Source organism: Chiloscyllium punctatum, chromosome 49 (genome assembly GCF_047496795.1).
Source record: "Chiloscyllium punctatum isolate Juve2018m chromosome 49, sChiPun1.3, whole genome shotgun sequence".
Lineage (NCBI taxonomy): Eukaryota > Metazoa > Chordata > Chondrichthyes > Orectolobiformes > Hemiscylliidae > Chiloscyllium > Chiloscyllium punctatum.
Genome location: NC_092787.1, coordinates 58,754,231 through 58,766,787, shown reverse-complemented (window position 1 = coordinate 58,766,787; position 12,557 = coordinate 58,754,231). Strand labels below are relative to the sequence as shown.

Genomic DNA, 12,557 nt, shown 5'->3' with positions numbered 1-12,557 from the left:
ATGTGTCAGTGTCTGTAATTCAGCTTCCAGCTTATAAACTATAAGCCAAAGCTGCTTGATCTTTAAGGACTTTCTACATGTATGTTTACACTCAACCATTCTGACATCCAGGAACTCCCAATTTGTCTATTCTGTTGCCCTTAGTAATTGAAGGATCAAATTATTTATCCAGTTACATTTTTAGATATTTTGCTAATGTTACCCCCAATTTCTTTACTATGTTTCACCTTAAGAGTTGAAATTAGTCATGCAGATATTCTCCAAATATCCAACTGCTTCTAAATCTTCTATGAAGGGAGATAGCCTTCAGGATCACTCAATATTTTCAAAAGTAAAGGGTGTTTGCTAAAGTAGGCAAGCACAAGGCCAAGATGGGGATGTTAGATTGTGACGAGCTGGTTCAGAAGAGTACTTTGTGGGACAGAATGCAGGTTGCCTAGGTGCCTAGGTCAAGAAATCATTAAATATGGTAATGAATTAAGAGGAGGAGGAAAGTGGGGATGATGGAGGAGACAGAGACAGCAATCAGTTGATTCCTATTTTGGAAACAAAATAGTTGAGAGAAAAAAACTTGAAGATTTTAATCATGGATTGAGAGCTAGGGAGAAGGAAATGGCAAGAGCTGATGTGTAATAGGATGGTGGAGTTTTATTATTGATCTTCAAGGTAACCAAAAACAATGGAATAGGTTTGGTCTGAAAGAGGTAGACTTGTTATAGAATTAAGTGGTCATGCTGAAGTTGCAAGTACAAATGCTTGATATATTTCCTGCTGGATTTTGTTGATTTATTTTTGATAACTGTATTTCAGTCAGTGAATAAGCTATGTAATTGTTGCTATTTAGGGCAGTCACTTCATTATCAAATTTATTACAGAAAGCAGACATGAGGAGAAAACTACAGGAGAGATCACAATCCATATCCAAATTGACTCTGTGGACACACAGGTTGCTCAGCTAGAATTTGGCATTAGCTCTCCGAGCTGTCCAGGGCCGGAGTCAGCAAAGCACTCAAATCCAGATGGACTTCAAACCCAAAGTCAGGAAATTATTGAGCATTCACCTGATGCGGAAAAAGAAGAGAGTGAAGGCCATTCATCGGAAGCATTGGACCAGAAGGAAGAAGTGGAAACCTTTGGAGGAACCGATGAGGATGAGTTGTAAATACTACTTCCAAAAGTGAAATTTCTTCTTGTACAACTCTATTTAACTTCAGAGGGATCGTGCAATCTTAGATTTCTCAAAACCAAGCTGCTTATATTAAATTGAGAATTCCACCATTTGTTACCAGTTTTCTGGGCGGGGTTGTAAATAGTGAGGTATGAATTTGAATAGGAAATTACATTTGCCTTAACGGATGTATATATGCTTTTAATTTATTTTGAAAGTGGCAAGTTGCCCATTTTCTGGGGGGAGATTTCAATATTGAAAGGCAGAGCTGTATTATTAGGGACCTGGAATTTTGGATGTTCTGCTGTAACATTGGGGACTATTGTGTTTAATCAAATAGAGCTCATTGAAGTGAGTATTTTGTAAATTGATTACTCTATCGCAATGCCATAAATTTTATTCAAAGGAATCGTCTTTCCCGGTGCGAAAGGAACCAGCTATTTAAAAAAACTTTGTTGTTGCTGCTATCCATTTTATATCCACTGGTCATTTACATGAGTATCAAAATGGAGAGTGGACCACATTTTTAAGAATGACTTCGATTCAGGTTTGAGATGCACCCGTCAAAATTGATTTACTTCAGCAAACCATCTTTTCTCAACAGTGGCAGCTGCATCAATGAAAACCTTTTGAGTCTACGTACAGTCTCTGTAACACTAATATAGCATATCGCTAAACTAGATTTTCAGATGAGCAATAAATATTTAGTCAGTCATTTCTACCAGTAGAAATTCATAAAAATTGAAATTGGTGACCATGTAGTTTGTATATAAATATGCCTCAAACACACTGCAAATCTTTTATATTAACATGTTCATCCAGCCACGGCAGGGTTAAACTGTTAAACTCGGGATTCATTTATCAGGGACTTTGAAGAAAATTTGATTATTGAGTATTAAATTTTTGTGTTTCCCCCCCCCCCTGCATTGGATACAAATGATTCTTTTATAATGGGAAAGGAAATTCAGTGATGTTCCAATACTGAAGTTTATTAAAATTGAATGTTTGATATGACTGAAGAAATATTGTAATATCTATTGGATTTGAACATAAATACGTATTTGTTTGGATTGATGGAATAGAAGGAGGTTTTCTTTTGAATTGTATAACTGAGCAAACTCTGCGAGCATCCAATACAATGTTAAATGTTGATTGACGCATTGCAGAATTTAGCAACAAAAGGCCAAAAATGCACAAGCTGTCAAAAGTCTCATTCACATTTTAATAGATCAGACCATTATTCGCCAAGGAATATGCTACCTCCAAACAGCTTGTATAAAGCCAGATCTTAAATATCTGTCAAACAGTTAATTTTGTAAAGGTGTTAAGGGCAGCTTAAAAACATTTTTTTCCAAATGCCAGAAGTGAGTTCAGGAAAGATGGAAGAAGCATTTAATGCTAGCATCCAGTGAATGTTTGATAATTGGTCAGCAGTTCTTCATTTCTGATCAGTGCGTCTGAGGATGTGGTGACAGATGCCAGTCATGACATGAGGGGTGTTGCAAGTAAGGGGCAGCAACAAGAGCTGGAAGTGGTTCTCCATGCACCTTCTCTCCCCTACGCTAGGTACCTCCATCAGACACAGAGTGCCTTTGTACAAAAAGAGAAGCCCCTCTCCCTGGACGCTCTCAAGAAACCCCAGTAAGATTTGCTTTTCTGGCTTACCACATGGCAAATCCCCAGCACTCCACTAGTCACCAGCAGCAGGCTAAGAGCCTTAATGCCTACACTGGGGGTCTCAATTGCTGGTGGGCTGGGATGGCCATTCTTTCGCCTTCCTACTATGGATTTAATAGGGGCAAAGGCCAGAGGCAGCAGGGTCTACACTTGCCAACCTCCTGTCTGATTTAAATGTTTTACACCATCAAACCTGTCTCAATCATTCAATCACACCCTAAGGTTTCTTCCTGTACATGTTGTGAATGACATGTATCTAATCCAATTTTTATTTTAAAAATGCATATGCAAAACCTATTTCACATTCAAAATCAGACTTCTGAATAATTTAAATTTTTTAATGTTATATTCAGTAATGTTCTTAAACTTAAAAAAGATATTTACATATTCAAGGGGGAGAGTTAACATATTATTTCTTGTTAGCGGTGTATCTTTTCCTATAGTAATTCCTGTCTGCCTAGTAAAGAGGAGCTGGAGTAGAAAGGGGGAAGGTAGGTAGTCGCTTGATGATTTTGGTTAATGTACATATCTGCTTCGGTGCAATTTATTTTTATTCTTGTAGTCATAGTCCTTATTTAGCATTAACAGAAAAATAAAACCCTGATGTTGTTATCAATTGTTTTATAGCATGCAGTTCCAGACAGTTGACATAAAGCAGTTGAAACCATAATCTTTAATTTTGATATGTTTGGTTTATTTTAGACAATTCGTATTTTGTTGACTTTTGTTAATGGTTTATTTTATTGTCCGTCAGCTTAAAATGTTCATTGTCCATTCAACTATATTTGTTACTGATACAAAAATATATTCCTTAGAATGTACAGTGAACTATTCTTCTAATCTATCGAGAGTGAAGGGAGATTTTGATGCCATTTAATTCTTCAGTTATTGATACCTAGTACAGGCCTGTCACTTATAGCTTACCACTGTATCATGCTTAAACAAAGTTTAATGGTGTTCAGTATATGGATTTAAAAGGTATATATTAGGCAGTACAATTTGAGGGTTACAAGCTAATATGCACATCAAGATTCATTTATATATATAATGAGTACATTTACACCTTGCAGAATGAAAGTTTACTAGGATGTCTATCTATCTATCTTGTACACATGAAAATTAAGTAGAAAGATTACGTTAATAATCTACGTAGAGCTTTTAATTTAGGACCAAAGGAATTGTTGGTTGTTCTCAAAAAGCGATATTATTTCTGCACTTCAGCATTTTCAACTGAGCTTGATAGAATTTTGAAAGCCTACTTTTTAAACAATAAAGTGGACAGAAAATCATTTAAAATGTTATTTCTAAATGTATTGGGTTTTTTGCTGTCTATGTAATTAAGATAAAAGCTGAAACGAATGTCAAAATGAATTGACTTGTGAAAATGCTGTTATTGTTCTTGTTTATGATAACTTCTGGTCAACTTTACTTGACTAATAGATTTATTCTTAAAGAAAATAAAGCTGTTCCTTTTGTAAAGATCCTTTTATGACCTCAGCATGCCCCAAGGCTGAATCTAGAGAATGAAGTTAGCGAGTTTTGAGAAGATTTCTAGCTCAGGTTGAGGTTCTGGATGTAAGTTAGAAGGTTCATTCCAAGAGAAATTTACATCCAAGAGACTGACTATATTTCAATAAAATACATTGTTGCAATGTAGGAAACACAAAAGTTACTTTACAGACAATGATGTTCCACAAACACCAAAGCAAATTTCTTCCTAATGCATTCTTAAGGTGTGGCTTTCATTGGCCAAACCTGCATTATTGCTCATCCTGAGTTAACCCAAGGAGGAGGAGGTGGTGAGCTCCCATCACCCCTCCCTCTTAAAATGGTGCAGTCTATCTGTTAGGTAGAGAGTTGCAGGATTTTGACCAAGTGAAATAAAGGACTAGATAATTATTTTATTACTTTTTGAGGAAGAAGTACTGCTGTTTAAATAGTGCTATTATTCACATCCACACCATCAAACCTGTCTCAGTCATTCAATCACAAGCTAAGGTTTCTGGGCCTATTTTCCCACTCTTAAGGTGAGCACATGATCACTGAGTTTTAGATGTTATCTGAATCTTGTAATTAATTTAGTGATATCTTGGCCAACTTAGCAAAAGCAGTAAACCTGTAGGTGATTAAGAGATAAATAGGAGTTTGGTCTGAATGTACTGATCAGAAAACTTTATTTATATTGCCATGATTTAGCATATTTGTAAAGTAAATGAACTGCTTTTTGAATGTTTGGGCATCAACGACTTGCTATAAAAATGTCTGCTCCAGGTGGAGCATGGCTCTCGTAAATCTGAGACTCGAGTAGTCAGAAAATGCCATTGTTGCACATTTCCCAGTGCAATTTCAAAGGTAAGTTTTATATCTGATAATTTTAACTGAGTCAAGCTCACATTTGGTATTTGCAATATTTTAATGTTTTGAGAATTTATATATTAAATCAGTTTGATGTAGGAATTATGCTGTTTGACAGTATAAGAAACACTAAATACCTATTCTAGCATCTTTTCCATTAGCTAAGAGAATTTGAATGCTGGGGAATGTGGAAGGGATGTTGAGTGCCTTTTGTAGTCAAGGAGGTTAACTGTAAAGTCAAAATGGTTAATATTTTTTAGTGTTACAAAATCATCATATTGTAAATACAGTTAAGTGGATGAAATACTTCACTTCAGACCTTGCAATGCAAATGCTGTTTCAAGCATAAATTAAAAGAATGCCATTCTGAGATCATTGTATTCACTTTTCAGTGTAGAAATGTATAATAGAAATTGCTTTTGTCTTGCTAAAGTTTGAAGATCTATACAAGTCCAGAGAAATGTTATGCTTTTGAACAGTCTCATTTTGGTGATCAATTCCGCACCCTTTCATCAGTTACAATTTAGTTTAAATGACTATTTGTGAAACATTTTGCCATGTATTGCATCCTATTTGTATGTAACCACATTCATTTGATTCTAAAACTAATTTGACAAGTCACTTTATCACCTTTCCATTTCTTGTTGCCTTTCTTTGCTGCCCCTACATTTTTTTTGAAAGATTTTCAATCTCAAATTGTGCCTGAGGATTGTGAGAATTTAATTCTCTGGAATGACCTTGAAGTCTGCTTTCTAGACAGGTTTTGTTATTACTGCATGATCAGTAAAATAAACATACTACTGCTACATGCCTTAATGATTTCAATAAAACTGGATTTTCTTTTTGCATATCCATAGAAAATTGACAAGAAAATTAGCCACTAACAATTTAGCTTAAAAAAAAGTTAAGAAATAACCCGGGTACAGACATTAATTTTTAAAAATCTGAATGTGAACAAAGTGATAAAATGGTTACTGGGTACAACTGTTAGATGTAGGGTGTGATTTTCCCGTCCTTTGGAGATGTTATGGGTAAATAATGGGATGAATTGGCCCTAAAGAAAAATTCACCCCCTTCCGGCCACCACAACAATTAAGTTCTGGTCAACAAGATCATCTAGCGACTTTCTTGACTCAGCAGCAATTGAGGCCCTTAAGTGGCCAATGAACAGCCACTTAAGGTCCTCTACTCACCAACTCCTCAATCATTTGTCTCTCTGGCATCTGAGAAAGGTAGGGAACCAGGACGATCTGCCAGGTTAGAGGAGAGGCATTCTAATATTGTCCTAATTTGTGGCAATCGGAGGATATGTGGGGGAGTAAGGGAGTGGTATTTGAAAGCTAACATTCTTGCCTTTGCCTCCTATCTCCCTGATTTTCTTTAACCCATGAGGAAGAAAAAGAGTGTTTTTGTCACTAAATTCCCACAAGTAGTAGGCCTCAACTGGCACACTTTTATTTAGGACCAGAAGTCCTTTGACTGGCTTGCAGTTTCTTAGTGACCTGTGTTGCCAGCATCCAGGCCTGAGATAGGGTGAGGTACTTGCCCCTTCCCATCCGTCAGCACATCATAAACTGATTGGTGAGCAATCCCATGTTTTTTCTTATCAGTAGAGGTAGGCTGTTAGTTGCCCCCCCAACGCACAGAGGAAAAGAAAAGGAAAATTTTGCCCTAGGTATTATATTAAATTAGTTATTTACTACTGCAATTCGTACAATTGTGATTGAACTGTGTAAAGAAAGCTATTTGTTTTTATACAAAATTTCAATGCACATTTTCAGAGAAGTTGAATCATATTTCAATGTTCTAATGAGTCTGAATGCTTTAATCTATATAAGGTGTGTCACGGTAATTTTAATATTGATCGGGGTATGTTGAAAATCAAAAGTGAGCACAAATGATTAACTTTATAAACACTCTGCCTTTACAGTTTAGATGTTAAGTGAAATGTGTAATACGAAATAACATCCAGTCACTCTACAATTCAAGGTATTTTTAAATTGGAAGATGTTCATGTAACATAGAGAGCAGTTACTGAGAAGCACTTGTCAGTATTATATCAGTTTTGACACTATCTCCTCCTCCTCAGGACAGAATTGCTTAATTGCAAAAAAATAGTTTATAACATTGTAAAAGATAAAGTAATATTGTTGGTTTACACTTTAAATTGTACCTCATTTTGGGCCTTTCTACTTTGATTAGTGAGAAGCAAAATTTAAAATAAAAGGCATTCTAGCACATTGACCATCATGGATTGTAATTCAAATCCAAAATGTTTTTGAAGCTTATCTAAGATACAGTGTTTAAGGATAATGTGAATATGCATGTTATGTATATATCTTGCATTTAAACAAAAAATCCAGGCATCTTTTGAACTATAGGCAAAAGCAAAAAATGAAGACTTACAGATGTTTTGAAATTTATCTCTTACAGCAACCAGGATAGTGTGCACACAATTCAATACTGCCTCAGTACTTGAATAATCAGATGTGTTTTATAAATCTTATGCTCTTTAAATGCTGTTTTTAGAATTGTGCTTTAAAGATAGCATTACGTTGCCTATTAATGATGGACAAATTTAATGTGCCTATTTATAATTGTGCAGTACAAGCTTGGCTGGCCCAATACAAATTTACCATGGAAATCTATGTATGTGTCTTTGTTTTTATTCCATGCAAGTAACACTGGATTAGTATGATATTTTAGTATGTGTGTTAAATACTTCAAAAATGTTAGCTCCTTTAATCAAGCTTCATGTAACTTTATCTTTTGATTTGAAGCAGGTCACATTTCACAACAGTGTTGCAAACAATAAATCCGAAACTTAACTCACTTGATGGCTTAATGTTATACACTATTGTACTGAACAGCTGGTTCCATGTTCAGTTCCTGGTCCATGGTCAATTAGTAGTTTTCAGTCATATTTGAATAAGCTACTATCGGTCTTTCAAAGGATACCAGCCATGTATAAGAAAATATAAAGTCTCACGTCTCACATCGGCTAATTTGACTCTAATGGAAAAACGCAGTCTCCTTATTCACTGTCTGAAATCTCACTATAACCTGTGTTTTAAAAGAAGCACCCCATTCCTCTAATCTCTTCACATTGCAGAATCCTTCAGCCCGCATACCATTCTAGTAAAGCGCCATCTGTGTAATTGTAATTTGAGTAAATATTGGAAAAAAATCGTGGTGAAGGAGTTTGTTGAGAATGCTTTTGACAGTTGGGAGTAATGTATTGAAGAATTTCTGAGTGAAGTTTGGAAAGGGAATTTCAGGATTTTGATCCAGCATTGGTGGAGCAATGTAGTCAAAGTCAACATGGTGAGTGACTTGGGACACCTACTGGTGACAGTGCTCCCATGTATCTGTGTCCCTCATTCTCTAGGTGATAGAGAATTCTGAATGGTGAAGGTTTTTGGGTGATGGATTGATGGATTACTGTGGATGTGGAGTCACACATCCACTAGACTAAGCAAGGACAACAAATTCCTTCAAATAATGGTAAAGTGATCCATGGAATATAGTTTTCAATTACCCAGGTTTTTTTAATTTTTAGAAATGTCAAAACCAGGTTTCATGTAGACACTGATATTGTAAACTTCATGGAATGAAGTGTTAAAATTCAAACAAAATGAACTGGATGCTGGAAATCTGAAATTGAAAAGGCATAAATTGTTGCAAAAACTCAACAGATCTGGCAGCATCTGTAGAGAGAAAACCATTAATATTTTGAGCCTAGTGACCCTCCTTCAGAACTGCTGTTCAATTAAAACTGAACAGAACTGTTAAAATTATGTTATAAACCTTATGATCACGACTGATTTCAGTTCTTCATTGAAAATCTATTTTTCTTGTCAACACTTACATCTCCCTTGATACTTCTTTTCAGGTTTATTTTCTTCAATATAGCAAAGGAAGGTTGTTGATATCAACAACTGTGTCCCATTGTGCAGTGTATAACCACTTTGTTCACATCCCAATGATTGATAATTGAGGATACGTTTTTGAATTTGTTTGCTTTTGTTTGGGTGAAAGTTAGAAACTGTTTTGTATATTCATGTGGTTTGGGCTTACTATCCAGGAAACATAACAGCAACGTGAGCTGGCAATGACATTTCCTGACTCTCTTTTTTTGACCAAAAATCAAAACATAAAACTCTCAAAATAATATCTCGAAAGGAGGAATATGAAGAGATGCCAAGAAATGAGAGAAAGCAGAGGAGTCACACAAGGTAAATTACACTTTCAGAGATCTCTCACAGGGTCAATGAGCTGAATTACCTTATATAAAAATAAGGCTTTGCTTTGCAACATAAACCAGAAATATCAAAAATGATGACAGCTTTTAAACAAAGGCAACAGCTCAAAAAATGGTTAAAATGCTAATAAAATGACTAGTACTGTGTCCTGGATGGTTTGTAAACAATAGTGCTATCTTTGGAATGAAAAATAGACAATCCATATTCAGCTTTCATGGGACTAATACTGTCTTAAAGACCTGTGCTGACCTAAAATAACAAGCCCAGACAACCCACACACTATATTCAAAACTGACTGCCCCTCAACAAGAAACACATACTCAGTGAGACACCAAGAAGTTTGCACCTTCTGTTTTACCCCCACTTAGACCATTTGACATAAGACTTAGAAGAAGAACCAGGCAATTGGGTCTGCTCCACTAGCCAATGAGATCATGACTGATATAATTCTCATCTCCATTTTCTTGTCTTATCCCCAAAATGTTTTGTTCCCTTCCTGATTAAACATCTTAATCTCTGCCTTGACATTAGTTAATGATGCAGCCTTGACAGTCATATGTGGTAAAGAACTGTGACTGATGACTGAATTAACAGACTTGTAAATTCAGGGAAGCTGAGACCTGGACGTTGTTACAGACCAGAGAGAGAACTATGGGTGAGGTAAGTATACGATAGACAAGCTGAAGAAAAATACCAAACGATCTCTGATAGGGAGGAATAGGATGGGAAATTGTGGAAAACCTCCCCGAATGCTTCCACTGAGAAACATGGAAATTTGTTAGTTCTGGCATTCTCGAGAAATATAAGCTGCATGACAACTGTATGAGTGTTAATTGTGGTCAGTGTCTGTTCAGCATAACTGGGTCAGCATAGTTTTCAGGCCTTTCTATGGAAAGGAGCAGTGACCACTGTTTAACAGACCAATTGATTTTTGCTAAAACATCAGTTTATTTACATTTGGTTCAACTGTACTTATGGCTTCCCCTAATCTTATTTCCAAGGTCATTTGAAAAAATAATGATTCAATTGCAGTTGTCTGGAGAAATGCAATTGTCCCTTTAGTGTCCTGGATGGTTTGCTGTAGGCCTGTGACCTCTACTTGTGCTATGAATGTGTGTGCAGTGCTGATACACATACCACTTGAAACATGGGGCAGAATCTTCGGGGCCTGAACAAGGTGGGCTTTGGCAAGATTTGTAGCAGTGTTCAAGGAGTACTGCTCTGACTGCATGAAGCTGAATTACTATGTTTCAAGGGTTTAGCAGAAAAGAACGAACAAGTCTATACTGTTAGGTTTCTGCTTGAGGGATGTCAGCTGCTGATTCTGATGAATCACTTCACACCATTCAACAGAATTGTGCCACCAATTCTAAAGGTGTTAAATGTTTGTGACTGCTCCAATGATGACTGCAGAAGAGAGCATTGTATAAAGATGATACCAGTGTTTCATGTAACATAATGTGTTTTGCAGACTTGTGTGAAATGGCACAAGATGGTGTCACAATAATGAAGCTGCTGAAAAGTAAGGTTGAAGCTACATGATGGAACAATACGCAAGTCCACAGGATAGCTTCAGTTGATAGCTCAATACAAAGGGAAGAATGAACATCTGGAGTTTAACATTGGTAAATGTTAAGGCAAATCCATTCAGTGGTTGAAGCTCAGATTAATATTACATAAACATGCCAAAAGAGACTTGCAGCATTTTCCAACCACTAAGCCATTGTTTGACGAATGTCTTCCTGGTAAATAGCAACATGAAGTAGATGACAGTGTGAAGCCAATATATCATCTACTGAGATTTTCTAATGCCTTAAATCGGCCTGAAAAACAAAACAAGAGCGAAGGGAAAAAAAGGGAATAATCAAGAAAGTGACAAATCCCACTACCCTCATGTAAACTATTGAAACTTTGTGAACCATTTTTGATTACCCTCAATGTGAAGGATGATTATTGGCAAGTTATACTGAATGAAAAGCTGCATTTTCTAACTATGTTCTGAGAATCATTCTTTAATTGGTCATCAGAGTGTGAGTCTTCTACACAAACTCACTGCTCAGGAGGCACAGAAAAGCACTTTTCACTAGGATCAAATAACTGCTGACAATGCCAGTGCTGAGAGACTGCAGTTTTAAAGAAGAAGTCCCCTTTCAGTGCAGTGTGGTGCCAACAAGACAAGACTTTGAGCAATCTTCATTACCAAAGCCAACTGAGGCATTAATGCAAACTGAACACTGCTATGCTCAGACAGAGACAGAGTGCCTGGGTATTGTCTTTGCCTGTGAGCATTTTAATCAAGAGAGACAAAGTGACAATGGTGTCTGACCATGAGCTACTTGAAAACATTTTTCTCAAACTGCATCTCTCTGCTCCAAAGGATCCACAAATACTCCATTTCAAGACATATCATTGGAAGCAAGGGAGATAAATGTACTTTGCTGACATGTTGTTGAGAGCAGTACCTCCATGAACAAAGTGTGGATGCTAAGACAGAGCCTGAAATCTTCTAGACTCAACATAAAGCAACAGCTCATTGTGTTCTGCAAATCAGTAACTTAGCAAAGACATTGAATCTGAAAGACCAGTGTCTTGCTCAAATCACGCAAACCAAGCAACAAGATACAGCTCTCCAACAAACACAAGCAAATGGGACTAGTTTAGTTTGGAAAACTTGGTCGGCATGAACAAATTGGACTGAAGGGTCTGTTGCCATGATGTATGACTCTGAGATGAACCTATAGTCCAAGAATGTCTGTTTAGAAATAAAATAGACTCATTATCCCTCATGAGATGAGAAAAGAGATGCTGAAGAGTGCAGAAGAAATTTACAAGCATGTTGCCAGGACTCATCAGTCTGAGTTAAAGGGAGAGGTTGAACAAGCTGCAAATTTTTTCTTTAGCGTTTAGGAGACTGAGGGGGGGATCTTATAGAAGTGTATGAGATCATGAGAGGCATGGATAGGGTGAATGCTCTCAGTCTTTTTCTTGGGGTTGGGAAATCAAGGATTCTATGGCATCATCTTAAGATTAGAGGAGAAAGAATAAAAGAACCTGAGGGGCAATGTTTTTACACATAGGGTGGAAGTGGTTGAGGC

The 12,557-nt window shown here is 36.6% G+C and overlaps 1 protein-coding gene across 3 annotated transcripts in view; it reads left to right on the top strand.

The window, feature by feature from the left end:
* The window catches only part of LOC140469222 (ER degradation-enhancing alpha-mannosidase-like protein 3), a 67,735-nt gene extending 59,887 nt beyond the window's left edge, over window positions 1–7,848 (top strand). For all 3 annotated transcript variants that reach the window (XM_072565546.1, XM_072565545.1, XM_072565547.1), the window contains one exon: window positions 876–7,848. In XM_072565546.1, the coding sequence (XP_072421647.1) occupies window positions 876–1,162 (287 nt within the window). In that variant the 3' untranslated portion in view covers window positions 1,163–7,848. The remainder of the gene's footprint in view (window positions 1–875) is intronic.
* The last annotated feature ends 4,709 nt before the right edge of the window (window positions 7,849–12,557 follow it).